This window comes from Epinephelus moara, chromosome 7 (assembly GCF_006386435.1).
Source record: "Epinephelus moara isolate mb chromosome 7, YSFRI_EMoa_1.0, whole genome shotgun sequence".
NCBI classification, from domain to species: domain Eukaryota; kingdom Metazoa; phylum Chordata; class Actinopteri; order Perciformes; family Serranidae; genus Epinephelus; species Epinephelus moara.
In genome coordinates this window covers 35,258,281-35,278,800 of record NC_065512.1, presented here as the reverse complement: position 1 = coordinate 35,278,800, position 20,520 = coordinate 35,258,281, and the positions used below count along the sequence as shown (strand labels likewise).

Here is a 20,520-nt window from a genome sequence, read left to right as displayed (position 1 = left end):
TAATTGTTATTTAAACTTGATAGCCATTTTTAATGGAAGTGTAAAAATTCTGACAGACAGTGAGGGAGGAAAGGAGATGTGCACACGCCATTGAGATTCTCCATCCAATTGCTTTTTTTTCCCCTTTCCAGTACAGTTAATAAGCAATCAATCACTTTTCATACTACAGCATATGGTTTTACAGTATACATTTGCAACCCTAGTTGACATTGTATGTTTCTGCAAACCACAGACACTTTATATTTGTACATTTCATTTGTATCATATCAACATTTTCAAAGTGATGTGGTGTCTGAGCTGACTATAGCGTTACCACAGTGTTGTTTCCACAGATCTGCTACATGATAATGTGCAAATTAAACATATCCATAGTGTGCACAAACATGCAATGCCAACATTTATTCTGGCGATTGGGTTGACACTGTCTGACTGCAGATGTGGTCATAGGAAGTGATAATTTTAGATCTACCTACGAAGGTCCTATGCAGTATATTGTGAATACTGTGGTCACACTCAGCTGTACTAAGGATCGTCTAATAGCAACTTTGTTGACTGACACTAAAACAAATAGTCAGAGCTGTCAGCAGAGAAGTAGCGTTAATAGACTACAGGTTAAATAAGTGAAGTGTGATGTTATGTCATATGGAGGCCAACATCTAGTGTGGGAGGGCAAGTTCTTGTACTCTGTGTTCAATTCAGAGCTCAGGTCCAGAGCAGTCCTTTTACAATGCCCAGAAAGCTTAGTCCATGTGGCTGCACATCTTAAACAGATGTCTTCATGTAGAAAGCATCTAGTGCGAAAGCATCTGCAGAGGATAATAACATGTTCTTGCTTGATCAGTGCAGCTTTTATGAAAGAAAAACAAGACATTTCCAGAAATATTTTCTCTGTGAGCGTCAAAAAGTGCAGGGGATATTTGCTTTGGTTTGTCAAGCACCCAAAACCATTTAAACACACAACATAGGAGAAAGAGAGTGAGCAAATGATCTCCAAGTCTAACACCACTTCTAATGCCAATACCAAATAAGGCAACAGAGCAAGCATGTGTTTTTATTGCTCTCGCAAAATCACTTCATACTCAGACTCAGACTCAAACACAGAAAGACGTCATCATGATATAGCAGATTCAAGGACACAGCTTTTTATTTACCTTTCTTATCTAGAGGATTTTTTTGATTTCATGCAACAGCAGCCAATAGATCCAAAACTTTGTAATGCCCTTTTTACAGTTTTAGAAGGACAATGGTTAAGTCGACTAAAGTTTGGTTCATTTGTTTAGCCTCAAATCACAAGATTGTCTCAGGGGGCCTCCAGATAATGGTTCATTATGTGCAATAGTAAGTGCCTTGTTAGTGTAGCTGATAGAGGCTGTTACTTTCCAACCCTGTTTGCAATAATTCTGCACCAGGAAGGACCCAATAATGCCTGCTGAGCACGTACAGCATGGAAACAATTACTGAGACAAAAAAGAAAAGTGTTACTTACCAACTCATAGTTTGTTGCTGGAACACAAGATGAAGACACCTAAAACAAAAATAGAACTGGTCAGTCACATTGCTACTATTTGCAGTGGCATAGACATTATAAACAACAATGGACTTCATATGGTCCTGCATTTATTGCATTTAGGTTGGGCTGTATGGCTTCATATCCTGAAAGTGCACCCAACACGATTTAACAAGCCGCCAATGTTGTATTCCATAGCCACATGCAGATGCAAACAAGTATAGAGGGACCGGCTTCATTAGACTTAAAGCTGCACTAATCAGTAGTTAAAAATGACATGTATAATGTGAAGAGGTTCACTAATAGCTATGAACCCACTCATCATCACCAGACTACGGAGCCTTTTTTTCTTTAAATACCTCTTTTAGCTCATTGTTTTGGTTTTACGGCCCACAGCTTTACTGGTTTTGGTTCACTCTCACAACTCTAATCAACCTCATTCACAGCACCAGCAGGCTAATACTTTTAATAAGAAAACTCAGATAAACTAATTGTACACGACCTGCCCAGCACCAAACAACAGACAGAAAGGCTACAGTTAGCTTTCAGTTAGTTTCATCATGATACAATATTCTACCGATACTTTGGACAACGATATGAAGTCTGCACTGATACAATTTTGATCTAATTCAATTAAGGGGCCTATTATTGATATGATATGATATGATATGATATGATATGATATGATATGATATGATATGATGCCAGTAGATATCCTCATTGTCTTCTTCTCAGCTGCTTGCTATTGTCTGCCTGGTACTAGGTCACTAGCACTGTTTGAATTTTTAGGAAGGAGATTCACTTGGACAGACAACACGTCAAATATCGTCATTTGGTAAGTGGACTTAGACACCTACATATGATGCGCTAGGTACCCTGGTTGCATCTGTTGTAACGTTCTGGGATGCCATGTCAATTTATGCCTGTTCATGCATTGTGTCTTTTCAAAACATCCTTCTGTTTTCAGAGGGACTGTACAGTTTCTGGTTGTTAGATGCATGTGATCTTTTTCAAAATAAACTTAAAACATCGGAAAGCACTCATTTTTAAGTTTATGTCCTTGTGCAACAAAAGCATGTGGTTAGGTTTAGAAAAAAACATCATGGTTTGAGTAAACATTTCACACAGGAAGTGAACAGAAGGCTCCTGTGTGAAGGTTCAATGTCTGTTGGACCCCAGCACCACCCCTCCTGCCTTCCCTATTGGAAATTTCCAGCTCCTTATATTACGTTGTTATTCGACAACGTTTCATACTGATGCCATCCAGCGGCATTATACACTGACAGCACTCGGTGGGAGATCATACCACCGCAAAAGGATCCCTTTTTTTGGCAGGTGTCTGACGCCAAAATCCCTAACCAAGTGGCCGTATTTGACGACTTTGGAATGAGAATGGGTTGGGATGGAAATGTTGACACAGATGTGCCATGGGAATTTTAAAATAAGAATATATCTTTAAGTTGGCAATATGTAGCTATCAACTATGCATTGATAATATTGAATACTGAGTTGATATATCAGTCAAGGTCAATATATATTTACACCACTGTAAGCAACTAGTGAGTGAACACAGTGGAGCTTTTAGCAGCTAAAGAGACAGATTCTAATTGCTATCAATCAACTGGGTGTGAAAGTAGGTGACTGTTGCTAACATATTAGCCATATCAACTTTGTAAAGGTGATGTCAGTGTTGTGTTTAGAGCAGCTTGTTGTGCTGCCCCCAAGTGGCCAGAAATCAATGGATGCAGCTTTAAATAAGGCTGTCTGTGATGTTTTTAGTGTGTCGAATGCAGCATTTAAATCAGAAAAGACAATGTTTAGAACTGGCACTGGTGAAGCATTCCCATTGCAATAATGACTACAGAACGCAGCAATGCTATCTGATTTAAAGGACAAAGTAATGACTGTGATAGCATCGCAATAAACTGATTGAAAACCAACTCTCCAACTAGAACTCCGATCCTACATACTGCAAGATATTATTTAAGGAACAGCAGCAGCTTGTCAGTAGTGAGGTTGCTCCAACAGAACTCATGATCTGTCAAGTTGCAGGGCTAATCCGATTACCATCCGACAGTTTCCATAATCATTCTTTGAGCTCGGAGCCAGAGCATGAGGACTGAGGCTGATAAACAGGAAGAATATAATGATAATGGCCTCAAACAGAAGATTCAAATGAAGTGCTTCCAGAAAAAGATGAGCGTCTGATGAGGATGAACACAAACAGGATGTCGCCTCTTGTATTTCCTTCCTGTGCATGTCTGTATAGTGTCCCTTTACTTCTGTTTCACCATCATTCTTCTGACGCTGCACATGGAAAAAAAAATCCCTACAAACTTAATTTTCACCAGTTAGCCATGTACAGCATCATCCCCTCTGTGGATAACTGACAACAGAAAACAATACCACAGGACAGCTTTATGATTTCACAAGGCTTTTGATTTGTTTGTTTCCTTCATCCCTCTTTTATTACTATCACAGAACTTTGTCTGTTTTAGCTTTGAAAGATTAGGCCTCAGGGTTATCACAATGATTGACCTCTAAAAGCCCCTTTCATCTTTACTACTTCTCTACCACTCTCCTTATCCAAGACTAATTGTGTCATTGCATGACCACAACCCTTCTGCTCTGATGAGGTCTGCTTTGTGTTACTGTTGAAGGAAGCACATTCCGCACCTGCCCGCAAAAATAAAAAACAGTCTGGCCCTCTTGAATATGTCTTAATGTTTCGCCTATCTGAAACACTTTGTGATTACATTAAACTTTGTTGCAGCTTTACAGAATGTTACTGGGCTGAAATTGGACCATGAGTTACACGATATATTAGCTGACCCTTCTTTTAAATATAATAACGAATAATATATGAAAACAGTTTTAATAAGGATCCTTTTTTTTCTTTTTAAGAATTCTGACTAAGTCATGTACTGAACAGGACACCTTTTCATAAACTGGCTCAACATTTTTACACTGATATGGATATGTATAACATAAGCTAATACTGCCCTACAGTTTCTAATTCCAACCCCATTCAAGCAACAGTGCCCCCAAAAGCTACTGTAATACGGTAAAAGCATTATTCAACAAGATTAACAACAAGTGTAGTAGTGTAGTATATTGGAGTATCCACCAGTAGTGGATGCTTCCAAATCAAACTACATGGAGCCCTGGATGACAGCCATTGCAATGTTAGAATGGCTGACTAGATTCACATAGTTGAGGATGTATGAGTCGCCTTGGGTCATTAAAATCTCTTTTAGAGCTGTTAGCCCATCTGGAATACAGGAATGTTAACTCTAAACAGGAAATGACCTTTATCAGATTACATGCTTTAGCCCCTTTTAGTGGCAGAAGCAGCTGATACACTGATATGAAAAAAGGCAGCGCCTGATTTTAGGACCTCCTCCAACATGCTGGCTGTTAGTACCTTCTCATACAAGCTTGTGAGATGTAAAATACGACATCTCCAAGGTGATGCCATATTAGTGGCAAAAGTGAGGCGAAAGGAAGTATCCTGTTACATATTTCATGGGATCAAAATGTTCCTCTGCGACTGCTGTTTGTCACAGTTACCCAACACGTTGTGTGTATCGACAGCCTACTTGAATGATGGCATCCTGGTGGAATGTGTCTCTGTTTTTGAGAATTTCGTCTGGCATGGTGTAGTGTGTCTGGAGTTTACAGGATACTGTATCTCCGTCTGGCACGTCCACTACAAGTTATTCTAACCCTCCCACAACCCCCCTCCATTCCCCCAAACCCCCTTCCTACTCCACCATCCTTATCACTCCATGCATGACGACGTGCCGTTCTTCTCCCAGAGGCCCTGCTCCTTGGGGTGCGCCTCTTTCTGCCCTGACTTCTTGGGCCTGGTCAGTGTTTACACCTGACGCTGCCTCTGCCCTGCAAGCTGTTAACAGCCAGTCCACCTGCAGTCTGAAGTCATTTGGGACATTGGTATGCACGTTAGTAGCCAAGTTCAGCCAAGTGTTTGGATGTTCCTGTTTAAATGTTTGAACGTGTAAACATAATGGTTTTAAGAAATCTGAAAATAGTCTTGATTTTGAGAATCCCTGAGAGAAAACTGCAGTATGTTGTTAAGTGAGCCTGTGCACTAAAGTCCATCGATAGATCCCCCCACACAGGTGTTTTCACTTTGGTACACTGGTCAGAGTTCCTTTCAGGACTGTGTGGGCACGTGCACACAGTGATTGATTGACACATCCCTTACACTATTGTTAGTTTTGGTCTGCCTGTGGGGGTAGGACAACTTAAACATCCTGGATTTTGGTGACCCCATGTCATTTCCAACAGAGCTCTGCTAAGCTTTAACCCAAGCAGAGGCCTAATATACCAATACCAACGAGCCAATATAATAAGCCTTAATATCAGAAAGTGCTGCTCAAATTCTAAATATAACCTTGAACTATATATTTCCTAATACAGTCCAAACTGACATGTGATCAACCCTAAGAGCCTTTCGTCCTTCAGAAACTACCACAAAGTTGCTGTTTGATCAAGTATTCAGCCTCTGTATTTCTCATGTAGATGCTCAGTGGTCAACATTACAAGTGCTGTAAGTGGCTGTGAGATAGTGTGAAGATGTACGAGTGTGAAGCAATTCTGAAAAAAAGGCATCTTGTACGTGTTTAATCAACTTCCTTGGAAGATGTAAAGAACTGTTGCAGAATTTAGTGCAGGAAGTGGGGGGCAAAAAGGTAGTCTGACATCACTAGACCAAATCACAAATGTGAATTAGTCTGGAACCTCTCAGTCCATTTTTAATTCCCAAAGGGCAATATCAACAGATTATCAACATGTGCTGTAGCCCTGAGTGACTATGGCCAATCACAGCACAGTAGGGTGGGAATTGCTGTGAGAGTGAGTGGGATAAAATGAGCACCTGAGCAATGGAAAAATGTGAACAGACTACAGCGTGCAGAGATGAGCAGGTGTACTTTGAGTTGGTACACTAAACTTTTTCCACATCCTACTGGAAGTACAGCAAACACATATTTCTTCAAGAAAAGCTTTAAATATTGTTGATTGTTCTTCTTTCAGCAAAAATATGCCGTCCAGATCGTTCAATACTGATGCACAGTGGTTTAAACAAAAAGTTCCACATCACACAGCCATCTTGGTTGTTTTTTAAAAATGTCTCAACAGCGCTCTTCTTTACAGTGTCCTACCCAAACAAGCCCATATTGGATAAACTGTTGTGACTGACTCAACACGTCTCAAGCTGTTTGAAATCTGTCTAAAGTGAAGGGAGATCAGACACATCTGCCAGAGTAAATAAAACATGAGGTCACTGATAAGTCTGTGTCTGGATTAACATCCCACATTGCGAACCTGGACCAACACTGCGATCAACCAGTCAATATGGCAGTGACAGTCCTGGATCAACACTAGCACTGCAATCTGGCAAAAGAAAAACTATTTTGAATAGGTTGCGAATAAGGAAAGAGGATGTGCAAATGACAGGTCTCTGCAATGGAAAAATGATATTATCCTTACTCTTTAGTGTTAGTGAACAACATTCTAGCCTATTAGCTTGTACAGTACAGTCGAACAAAATCCTCAGTAACACTGAACAAAATCGTTATGAGCTGGAAAACACAGCTTCGCTCTGAGGAAGCACAAAGGAATTTTGAAAAGTACAGCAACAGCACACTGATGATGTCACAGGGCTGTGACTGGTTGATTGCAATGTTGAATGTTGATCCAGGAGCATGTCCTACTTTGCTCTATCATGTCATGTGCAAAGCAAAGAAGTCTGGCAATAATTGGTTCTGACCCTGGTTTTGCCATACCACTTTAACTTTAACTTTAACCTTATCTGGAAACAGTGTGTTGACCAATCAAATATGTGCAAGCACCCAAACCAGGTAGAATATCTGTAGCACTGTGCTAGGCTGCTTTCCCTTTGCATATGATGAGGTAGCGTGACTGTGGTTAAAATCGTAAAAATTCTTTCTCAAAGAATCAAAGTGGACATCTTGGTTTATAGATTCATCTTCTAGTTGTACCTTGTAGCAACAAGCCCACACCAGTACAGCTGGTAATAGAGCTGTTTTGTTTTAATTCTGTTGTCAATATGAAGGCACAGTTTAGCCAAATTAATGGGTAAAATGAACACTTCTTTGACTGGGCAACCTTTCATTCAAAGATTCAGCCGTCAGATAGACTGGTACGTCTCATACGTTGTGAGGAATTAATGTGAAATCTAATCATGAAATGTGATTTTGTAGTGACACTGTGCCAGAAGACAAGGGGGCAAAACATAACACAAAGAGCCACTTCATGAACAAGTCTCCTCTCCAAACATCAAAGAGGCTATGGCAACTGACATTTGGTTAAATGTCATGTCTAATAAAATGTACAAATTTTATTTGTGCTAAACAGAGTCAATTATGTTTGAGATGACATCAGTGACAAGCTAGCCAATGTCGCCAGAGTAATAAAACCTCTGATGTAAAGGTCAGACTGAGTGGGTAGGTAGTCTTCCCACAACAGAATAGCTCACATTCTCACTCATGCTAAGTAGTTGCCTCTTAACTTGGCGCTGAGGTGAAACTTTGCAGCGTGGTAAGACAGTCACGGCCGAGATCTCCCAGAAACCACAGGGAATGTTTATCTAAAGGCAGGTGAGCACTTAGACGCGTGTGGCTGCAGGTCAAGCAGTGGGAAACCACTATGCTAAAAATACTACTGACAAAAAAAGAACCTTATCTGAAAAGTATGTTCACATCATATATGTTTGTTGATGTTGGCATTTTGCTCAAAGCAAAACTGTTGTAAAGTTCAGCCTCACAGTGCTGCTAGCATGGCTGTAGATACATAGTCTTGTGTCTTTGCATCCTTCAAGAATAAGTTAATTAAAAGGATGAGTTCAGATCTATCTTACTCACATGCCATATGTAAGAATATTTTCAAGCTATCACAAGACAAGATCAGAACGTGCCACTAGCCTAGAGCGGTACGTAAATGTGTATTTTTACATCTGAATCAAGCAGAGGATTGAAGCGATGTAACCAAAAGCCTCTGAATCCCATTTGAAAACCTACACAAAGCCTTTGTCCATGTTCTGTGGTGCGTGGGGAGGAAGCCTGGTGAGTGAGTGTGTGTTGATGCTATCGGGAGTATTCAAATGAGTGTAATATAATAAAGAATAATTGTGTTGTTGCATTCCGTACATGCTTGTGTTAACAGCATTAAACAAGGGCCCATTTCCTGCAGACAAAAGTTCATGTCATACGTCTCTGGTTTGTAGGACAGGGTTCACATGTAGTCAGCTTCCTGCTAGCTACTGACACACTCCAGACACAGTCTTGTTATGTAACTGATGTCGGTCTCCCAGGTCTGAATATGTTAATGACCTCGCTAATGACGTGACCAGAACAGAGCATTGAATAAATGATGAATTGAGTCATTATTTGGGTAAACAAGCTGCAGTAAGAACTCCGTAATGCTTATGTCCATAAATCTAAACCTTAATGTAGGAAAAATCAAACAGCAGAGTGATAAATTGTGGCAGAGAAAAGCACATTCCAGCTTCATTCCGAGGAGTGAAATGATTGCCACGCAGGTTAGCTTGTTTCCAGCGTGGAAAAGAGCGTGGGGCAGTGCACTGCAGCTATAGAAACTTTCCCCGGCCCTCTGTGCTGGCATATAAACACACGGCTGCCCTGAGTGCTTTTATGTTTATCCAGCTCCTTGCATCTGGCACATCCCAGCAGAACTATTCAGTGTGCAAATTCAATTTGCGAGCCATAACCAGTAACAGAAGGCTTTTCTGCCGCCGTGATGGTGGAGTGTGCCAGAGTGCTGGTCTGTATGGACTTATTGGGACGTTATCAAAGCATAGAGGAATGATGGGCGAGCTCTGGTCCAAGTGCCCATGCCTTATCACATTGTGTTTTTCTGCTTCTCCATCTATAATCATTGAGTTGTAACATTTTTCACACGTCTACTGTATGTACACTGAATAAGTATGTACTTGTATCTCTGTCTACACTCTTTTTGTCTGTCTGCATCTCTACATCTTTTTTTTCTCTCTCTTCTGTCCGTCTCTGTCTCTTTGAAAATGATGGCCTCTTTTTTTCCTTCAGGAATGTTCTCAGATTTATTAAGTGGATTGGACTGCAGGACATGTATAAGTCTGAACATCAGTCTCCAAACACTGTTCATTGTCTCAGTGCCCCTGATTTATGTTTCAAAGCATAACAAATGCTACAGGAATGGCAGGACATATATGTTTGTAACCTTTTCATACTGCATCCTTGTGCATAAGTATTATAAGTATACTGAATTAAATCAGGTGTTTCACAGCTCTGTTCGTATCTATAAGTAAAGTAATGCACCAGAATCCATACATACCCCACGTACTCATGAGCCAGTAGTTTGTGCAAAACCCACGTATTTCAGGAAGGCTGTGATAACATGATCAATGCGCTGATGGGAGTAAAGAAGGAAGTAGTCTGAATAAGGAGGCAGGTTGGGGTGGTGGACAGGTACAGTGTCAAGCACTTTTAGTGAGTACCGATTCATATTAAATCTGTGCCAGATTTCAGTACCTAAGACCACACCTGGGGGAGAAACCCGGGTTCAGATAGGAGGAGAGAGCACAGCTAAGCACCTCAAAGCCGGAAAGCTGCCCACAAAACTCAGTGGCTGGCCTCCAGGCTTAAAGGGGACCTATTTACAATTTTCCTTATTTTCTGGAATACATATATATAATGTCACAATGTCAAATGTTCATATTAATAACAGGTAAAAGTAGCACGCACATCCCAAAAAATGTAATGCTGGGTGCTGGACCAAAAGGTAAGTATGGAATAAAAGATAAAGTCCGCACACCAGAAGCTGCTCCTTGAACAATTTATTCATGTGCTGTTACGTTTCGGGCCCCTGCCCTTCATCAGAGGAAGGGCAGGGGCACGATGAAGGGCAGGGGCCTGAAACGTAACAACACATGAATAAATTGTTCAAGGAGCAGCTTCTGGTGTGCGGACTTTATCTTTTATTCCAAATGTTCATATTAAACCTGGCCAGAGTTTCAAATAATGGGGTAAACATATGTAAAAGTAATTTCTGTGAGCAAAAACCTAAGGCTTCATACTGCTATGTTGTTCCCAACTGTTTTTCCTACTCTTGCGACAAGCTGATGTCAGCTCGTGATGGATGTCTTTATGTGGTCATCTGCTCAAAGGCATGTTACTGCAAGTGTTTACATTACATAGGCTACATTGCTACATGCTAGTTACATGCTAACGTCAGGGAAACATGCAAACTTGCTGGGAACAAGCAGACAGACAGACAGACAGACAGACAGACAGAGAGTTAGCTCTACAGTCCGTGCGATCAGAAAGGAGCAGTGAAGCTGAATTGCCTGTCGACTGCAATTTGTCCTTATGTGAAAATAAAATAATTGTAACTATCAGGCCTGAAATGTGTACGTACTGTGAATGAAAGCGTCATGGAACAAGTTTGTGTGTGTGTGTGTGTGTGTGTGTGTGTGTGTGTGTAGCTGTACTGTTGAAAGATTACAACAAACGTCACTGCAGTGGCAAATAACCAAACAGAGATAAAGCTGTGACAGATCAAATAAACATAATAAAGAGGACATACAGTACTTAATGTTATTCTGCTCGAATAGCTAGAGCCCCAGAGGGATTCTGACGGCCTCTGTATGTCCCTGCCATGTTTCTTCTCCACGGCCGGGACTCAAAGTGGCCTTCTGCCGTCCGGAGCGCCTGTTCATTCTCACCCCGTCTTTGTTGGACAGGACTGACGGCATGGAGAGGGGAGAAGCTACGGCTTGTTTCTTTTGTTCCAAAGTTACAGCAGGGGTCACGTTCCCTTCCCAGGCTCTTTCAGTTAAAAGCCGGTATTTACCAGCACGCTAATTTACACATTTAGCATGGCTCTCACTGTCTGGCATCAGGCCAAGTGGTGGAGGGAGAAGGGGGGCGAGAGAAGAAGGCAGCCATGAAGAATTAGGGTTAAGGGGAGTGTACACTCTTTGGTATTCATAGTAAAAGTCCCTTGCTTCAAGAGCTGGTAGTTTTCCCAGTCATACAAGGTTGCCATCTCCAGTGCTATTTTTGATGGGAAGCAACCCAATTTAAGTTTTCACTGCCAATCCAATTTCAAGTCATTCCGCACTGAACCATCTCTTTGACATTTTGGGAAAAGTGCTTGGTTGCCGTCTCACCCAGAGACAGATGAGAAGATCAATATCTATCTCATCTGTGTACGTACAGTACTGAGAAATGTCTTGGAGGGGTTTTGCGTAGCTTAACTCAAAAACAAGAAGCAGGGGAAAACTTTAGGCTCTGTCAAAAGTGAATCATAGTTTTTCAGCATCTCCCCATTTTGTATCTTAGTGACACTGTTAAGATGAAAACATTTTTCCACATGATGTCATTGGACATCTGCTCACTTGCAGGAGATGTAACTGTAGGAACCAGGGTAAAGACATGCACACAGAGCCACAGAACAAGTCAGACAGGAGAGACTGGATGGAAAAGGGTTGTCGTCATGAATATACACCAAAGTAAATGGGATATATCAGGGGGAAAAGTTAAAGATCCTTTCATGATATGTATCAGGACATATGGTATTAAAAAAAAAATACATATTTGTGTCTGACATAGTTTTTCCTTTTAAGATATTTTTCAGACTCTTACAGTTCCATCTACCTCTCCCTAATTGAAAGGTCCAGAACTTGGAATTTGCAAATAATCATTTCAAAAGTTGAACTGCTGGACAGAGGGTGTCTCCTACTGCAATGAAAAGTTTATTGCAGCTTCAAGTTTTCACATCATACTTATGTAAGTTCAACACGTTCTCATCCCAACTTGTCAAACCACAGCTTTGTCAGTAGATCTCCACGTCAAAATATGACGTGCTAGGTACCCTCGTGTCACTTTTGGACGTTCAGCGATATAGGCTCATTACGTGCATGGTGTCTTTTTAAAATACACTTCAGTTTTACCAGGAAATGTGCAGTTTCTGCTCATTACATGCATACAGTCTTTGTTCAAAATATACTTAGCATTATGGGGCGTCGGTGGCTTAGTGGTAGAGCAGACGCCCCATGTACAAGGCTGTTGCTGCAGCGGCCCAGGTTCGATTCCAGCCTGTGGCCCTTTGTCGCATGTCTCTCCCTCTCTCTCTCCCCCTTTAACGCTTCACTACCCTATCAACTAAAGGCAAAAAATGGCCCATAAAAATATCTTAAAAAAAGTATATATAGATATATATACTTAGCATTAGAGATTCACAATATTGGATTTTTTGCCGATATCCGATATGCCAATATGCAACAACTTGCCTGACCGATAACCGACACCGATATCGATATATTCACTTTTTTCCTCACCTAATTTTAGTGATCATGTATGCTCTTATTGTGATGGCCCACCAGCAGATGGAGGTTTCACACGGGAAACAAACAGTGGGCTCCTGGGTAAAAGTCTGGAGTTTGTTTTACATATCCACCTCCCCTCCCACCCAACCTATACAGACTTGTCTCACTTTTTATACTGCGGTAGTTTCCAGTAGCATTATAAACTGCTAGCACCTGATGCTGATGCTTAGGTCACTAACAAAATGCCAGTATTTGAGGAGTTGGGAGTGAGAACAATCTGGTAAGTTACATGCTGGACCATGATTGGCTTCCAAACTAGTTGTGATGCCTTAAATCATCTCACATGTTCATGTGTTAACCAGAGATCAAAGTGAGGAGAGAAACATTACCTCCTTCAGCAGATAACTGTGAAAACTCTGCACATACATTATTCTGCTCAGTGAAACTCAGACAGCACAGTGAAGTAACAACATGCAAAACTCATTTTTGATTGGAGGCAGGAGACTTAACAGGGGACCTGTTATGCTTTTCCTTATTTTATTTTTCACTGGGAGCAAAAACCTCAGGCTTCAGACCCTTCTCAATTTCAAATGTTTTTTTTTTACTCTCGAAACAAGCTAATGACAGCTCATGATGATTTCTTTATATGGGCATCTGCACCAGGCACAATACTTTAAGTTTTTACATTATGTCACCTACGCTGCTACATGTAGCTACATGCTGACATTAGGGAAATTTTTTCACAATTTTGGATAATATTGCTGTGGGAACTCCAGTACAACACAGACAGAATGAGAAAAATAAAGAGATTTTTGAACATATGCAAACATGTTCTAGAGAAACCTAAAGTACAGGAAGGAACCTAAATATTAGCATATTAGGTTCCCTTTAAAGTTCAGTCTACCCTTAAACCACAAGATTGACTACCAAGTCAGAAACTATTTCCAAAAAATGATTGAAAATGTTGATGTATGCCTTCCACTGTACCCTTAAGTACACCGAAAGATAACCACATAATATGATATCATGGTTATTACAGTTATTGTGGTAACTGTGCACACTAATATTTAACATGGTAGAGTGCAGGATTTGCCACAGTCTTAAAGCACAATCTTATATCAGGGTAATATGCTCTTGAGGACAGATAAATGAGATGGGATGGAGTTGACAAAAACAATCTCCCCACAAGGTCCATTTAGTAGCTTTTGGGCTTTCAATACTGGAAGCTTGTACTGTAATAGCATCTGTCTTTCTAGGCTATATTGACACTGTATGAGTGCCTCAGTCTTGGAAAGTTGTTGTCAGGAGGGAAATTGGACAAGCTGAGGCGAGCCTGAGCTGAGAGTCAACCATGCTGGCATTTAGCACACTACAACAAGATGAGCTATGAACTTATAACTCTGGCAAAAGGCCCTGAGGAGGAAAGGAAATGTATGTTAACATGCAAGGATCTTAGATGCAACTGCCACACTAACTCACCCTCACACCTACACACTTTGCTGTATCTAATGACAGATGGATGGGAGGGTTTGGGTTTCAACTTTATTCTGGCCAAGTCTCTCCCTGTCTTTCTCATCCTCTCTTTCTCTTCTGCCTCCTTTATCTAGGTCTCTTTCAACTCCCTTTTTCTGCACAAAATTGTTATCCTAATGCACGCAACAGCTGAAAATGAGAAATGTTGAAGATTTGAGAATAAACTTTGAGGTTCACTCAACTTTTTTGACTTCAATTTGGAATTGAAATCTACTGACAAAATACTGATACATTCTCGTATCACCTTAACCTGACTCTTGCAAGAATCTATTACATCTGCACAAATATGACTAATAAATGTCATTAATATATCTCGGGAGGCAAAATCAACATTGCTATTAGCAAGTCATAAACAAGCTCTGCAAAATTTTCAAGGCCATTAAATTCTGACTTGCTTTCAGCTTTCACACAGCAATTAAAATCCCCCTTTTTTGAATGTTATCAGCCCATTTAATCGCCATTATCAGAAGTCATCACTACCATTAAAATGTTTCAGATGAAGCAAGCTGCACCTGCGAGTAGGCCAGTAGATGCATACCCAACATGGTGAAACAGTCACAGTTTTGTTCAGGCATCAAAAATATCAGTTTAGGTTTAGGAAAAGATTATGGTTAGGGTTAAAAGAAGGATGTTTGTTATGTAACTTCAGTCATGTGTGTAAATCAACTTATGCTACGTGCCATAAGTTTAATATATTACTTAAGTTATCTTATGTACATAAGTTGAAATAAGTCAACGCTGACATCTGGTTTCACACAAGACATGAACAACAGTCTTCTGGGTCAAAGTCCTGTGTTTGTTTGGCCCATCCATCCTCCAAAACTCTTCCCTTCACGGACTTTTTCACTCTTTAAACTACATCACCTGACTTTTTCCTTAGTTCCTGTCATATTTACCACAGCTACTACAGTAGAGGTCACTGCCTGACAACAAGGAAATAGCTAAGGTAGTGTAGAGCCATACTCAAATCTATCCTCCTGATGACAACTGATGTCAGCCATTCAATGGGCTAATAACATTTGAAGCAGGTGGTTAAAACACAGTCCTCACAGTCTTCTTTTACTGTAGAAATATAGCAACCATGCTGCTATGGGCATCTTGAATATCACCAAAAACACATAAAGCTAGTGAAAATGAAGTGCAAAAAATTACTGAGGTGAAATAATAAATTGTACATTTTAAAGTAAGAACAGTAAGAAGAGACATATTAATGCTGTGTATACATGCTGTTTATGGCCGCACAAACATTTCCTCATCTTTTAGCACACCAGTCCTCAAGTCTCAGCCGCCTGGAGAGTTTCAGGAACCTGGCACCGATGTTTCCTGCCTTTCTGTTCGAGACCAAGCCCCCTTCCCCATCAATCAGCCATGAAAAACAAACAACAACATGAGGGCTTTCTGGCAAAACCAAGGAACCAGGTCTGCTTTCTATAAACATTCCTCAGAGAGATATGAAGGCTTGATAAGAACAAAAAAAAAAAAAAAAAAAAAAAGAAAACAACCTCTTCACCCTCCCAGTCGACTGCTGGCACATACACACAGGGCACATATTTCACATAGTGTTCACATGGGTGCTCAGTTATATGGAATCAAACTGCACTTTCACCCAATTTTTACAAGTTTTTACAATAATTGATTTAACTGAATGTGAATAAAAGCTCACTAATTTCACGCTTTGTCCATGACCTTGCCAGAAAATATAAATTCTTCACAATCGGAGAGCTATCATTGTATTGGGTAACATCGTAATTATGAAGATTTATTGTAAAAAGATTGTACTTGTGCAGGCTAATACTATTTTTCAAAAGATCAAAAAAGGGAGTTTTAATTCATAACATTTCCCATGAAAAACAATACGCCCATCCTCATCTGTAGACTGGATTTACTGGAAGCAACATGGGGATAAGGAGTTAAGGGAACGAGAGTTCAGAAATGGTTGTTAAGGGTATTACGTCAAGGTTATAAAAATAGGAAATTCAATGATGAAAAACAGTTTAAACCAGTTAGTTTAGAAAACCTTAGTAAATAAACGGGGTGGCAAAGGCCCCCAAACCACTCTTTCCACCCTGGTGGCTGTACCACTGCTTTCCAATAACTTCTAATGCAAGTTGATGCCTTTAGAGCACAGTCAGGTTCCCCAAATCTGCTGTAAATCTTACAAGAAGCTGTATGCAGTGATGTAATATGTGACCACTGAGGTTCAAAGCGACGGCATCTTGTCAAAGTCCATTAGGTTCACGTCAAAGTATTAAAGTCAGCAAGTAAATCCAGAGTTATGACAGGAACTGACTAGTGCAGTGTTGGAGGTGAATTCTTAAAAAATGACATCATGAACCCCTGCCTCTCTTATGCCCTCTGAACAAACACACTGAAAGACAGCCAAACTGGAACTGGGTTTGAAACCATGAAACTAAAACATCCTACGTTTTGGTTCTCTTTCTACTAGGGATAGACTAGCTCTTCCCCAAACTATTCAGAGGGTAAAACATCCAGTCAAACCATCCTTCAAACCAATTACAACTATCCTAAACCTTGGAATTAAAAATAAACTGGAAAGTACAGTATCTTATACCTCTTTCAAACCAATGACCAGGGTTGGACTGGGGATTGTCTGATCAGGGTTCAACCCTTCTTTTGTCAATTCAAACCAAGCCAGCCAACATGAGTTAATCCTTGGTCATGGCAATTCAGATATGACCTGGCTGACCCTGAAACAATGCATAACAATTACCTTACGTGCTGGAAAGGTAATTGAAATTGAAATCAACCCTGGTCTGACCCACCTCAATCAGTCAGTCCACACCGGTTAATCCCTTCAAACACAAAATCAAATGCTGATTCAACCCTGGTTGAGCCCTCAATGTGAAAGAGGTACAAGTAAACAGTTGACAATGTAACCATAAATCTTGTACTGTTGAGTACCAAACCCTATACCCCTCTGGGTTCCATAGGGAAAAGGGTTGCAAGGGAACTTCTACTCTGTAGCTTCCAAAGCAAAGATTCATGTCCATCTGACTCAAAGCTTCACCAGTTGGAGGGGCACTGATGTTAAACAGAGACTGAAGTTTAACCAGAATAAGGCTACACCTATTCTCTCCACCAATGCACAACATCCAAGCCAATGCATCAGAGGGCATCGGGGCAACAAAAGCTATTAAAATCTATAGATCTGCAAATTCAAAACTCTCCACATGGCCCTAACATAACAAAACTTCAGCTGAGTTTCATTGAAGGCGCCACATTCAATAAACATCATGTTGCTTTGAAGCCAAAAAAAGGTCTTTGTTTGTAAGATGGAGCCCTGCAAGGGTCAAATAAGGCGACCTACCTCCAACTATATGATGCTATGTCTACTGCAGCTACAACATGTGATAGCCATTGGTTTGGGTAGTCTGGCAACTGATCAGGCAGCCATCTCGGTGTTGTCACAGCAAATAGGGAACAATGTCATTTGGTGATCAAAAATGTAAAGCCCCTTGTCAAACTAAGAAGCCATGCCAAACACTGGGAACATTCCCTACCCCCCCCTTCTTTCTCATTCCTCAACTATGAAAATGCAAACGCAAACGCTGTTCAAGACAGGGCCATTATACCAGGCTTTAAGCTTGATTGCATGGCGTTATTTAAAAGATTAGCTGTCATTAAATGTTTCACTATAATGTTCCTCTTTTAGGGGTATTATGAGAAGTTCCTCTATTTAAGGGGTATTAGACTGTGAGGGTCTGCAGAAAGCTTTGGTCTGAGTATGCTGGCACCAGTTATCACTGAAGGACAAATGAGGAGAAACGATGATTGTGGGCAAGTGGTTTCATTTAGAGTTGAGCTTTTCTTGAGAGGAAACCAACAAAGTCATCATGACTTTCTACCCAAAACGTCTAAAACACAAACCTGATTTGATGCACAAGTTTGTTGAAACACCAGCTTGAGTTGTGGCAGAAAATAAAAATCAAACAATCAATCTGAAAACATTACATAAGCTCTAAGTGAATGAATGAGGCATGATTTGGTCCAAGTTGGTGGGCTTTGTCGTGTCTTAGAGGTACTGAGCTGTTACAGCCTCAAAGCAGTAAATTCTAAGGGGGTCCACTGTTCATTTTAACTGCAACATTAGTCTCCGGATATGTTCCCTCATACACTCTTTAAACGCCTTCCTCTGGGCCTATGACAGCAGTTTCTCATATGTGCCAGACGACCTGCTAAGTAACTACCATAAGTGAAACATTATATGACGCCCTTGAAAAACGTGACGCTTTAACTGTGCCTTCATTGGATACTATTAATCATACTAAAAGCCCAACTGTAAGGCATGATGCTTTGGAACAGCTATAGATTATTTATGTTGCTAATGTATTGCAGGACCACAGTATGTGCCAGCATTTCATCCAGAGGACAAAGTATACAAATATATACATGTTATAGTTCTGCAGAGCATTTTGTGAGGATAAAACAAATCAGCAGTATAAGATAATTTGTATTACATTAGGCTGGATATGTATCAAACCATGTATTTATTTAGCCAATGCTATATGCAAACTTTGTACTTGAGCATAACATTGAGTAAAAATATGTCTCACTTGCTCATATTTCAATGTACTTTTATGCTCCTAAATCAATGGCCAAGTTTTCTTTCTATCCACTTATCTATCCATCCATCCATCTTTAAATGAACTGGGAGAAGAGAAAAGAGGAACCCAGCAAATTTTACAAACTGAGTAAAGGAAATAAAGGTTTGGCTTAGACACTCGTCCAGCTATCCTTCTCGTGGTTTATGTGGTGATGTGATTTGAAACAAGGCGTCCAGTCTTATAACAGGAGTTTTTAAGACAGACATTTATCAAACACAAGTCCTTTCACAGTAACAGTGGTCTGTATCAATGAGAAAACAGACATAAATGCTCTCTTTTACAATACATAGTAATGCAAGAGGTTACGCTGTGTCTGCAAGGACTGAAACACACACCCACACACACACACACACACCAAGGAAGGATTACCTCAGCAGAGAAGCATGAGAATTCATGCTGGTGGTTTTATATGGTCCATGGACCACTGCCTTATCCCTAATCCCAGAATCTCACACACACAGATGTAGTCACTCAACACACACCTTTCCGAACTGCCCATCCGTTCCTATGTGCCCGTCCTGGCTGCGTGTGCGGTTGTGTGTGTCTGTGGTTAGGCATCTATCATGAGCTGCCTAAAGGAGGGACAGGGGGTTGACTAGAGCACTGTTTCCCTGGCAGATGGTAATGATGAAAAATGTATTCTCTGAAATCCAGTCCTGTGAGGGCTCTCTGCCAGTGGACGTACACTATTCCCACACAACCAGGAGTCATGGGCTGTCCATGCAGGACAGTGCTGTGTTACATTCATGTTTGACAAGGAAAGCTTCCAAGGAATGTATGGGTCACAATCATACAAGTGACAACAAATCTGATGTCAAATATTGCACATTACAGCATATAAAAGTGTATTAATCAATACTTTCATACAAACAATGGATCAAATGACTGTGTGAGATGTGAAAGTCACAAGTGTTGATGAACCCACACAGAACTGTCACACAACACTGCAGTTCCCCTTAACTTTATCGAATGATTTTGCTTATTTTAGACAAAAACTGTCTTGCACAGGGGTCCCGTTATAAAATCTAGTTTTAAGATGTCAGTTATTTTAGTTTATATTGTGCTCACGTGATGCATATTCTTAAACAAAGTGGTGTTTAATCCAGTTACTACAAAACAACCCCAGTATAGGATTACTGGTTGGCTTCTGGATCTCTGGGCATAAAATTAAGCTGCCATGTACAATGTAGTCTGCAGTGCACACTGTACTTGATGGGAACTTGGAAGTCACAGGGTACATACACAATGCACAGAGAGCTGGAGGTGTACAGCAGCAAACAGCCATGTAACAGATTTGAGTAGCCTGGTGCAAGACTGCTCCACTGGGCTGGGTATTATTTTAAAAATTACAATATCAGTACCAATACCAGTATTCTTAAAGCAATACAGATACCAACGGAGTATTTCATTTGATACCTTTTTTCCTACAGTATGTCATTACCCATCATGTAAGCATTCAGTTGCGTAAAATGTCACCAGATATA

General features: G+C 40.5%; 1 protein-coding gene across 10 annotated transcripts in view; it reads right to left on the bottom strand.

Moving 5' to 3' along the window:
• The window catches only part of tns1b (tensin 1b), a 229,803-nt gene that overhangs the window by 92,202 nt on the left and 117,081 nt on the right, over nucleotides 1-20,520 (bottom strand). For all 10 annotated transcript variants that reach the window (XM_050048049.1, XM_050048047.1, XM_050048053.1 and 7 more), the window contains one exon: nucleotides 1,487-1,525. In XM_050048049.1, the coding sequence (XP_049904006.1) occupies nucleotides 1,487-1,525 (39 nt within the window). The remainder of the gene's footprint in view (nucleotides 1-1,486; nucleotides 1,526-20,520) is intronic.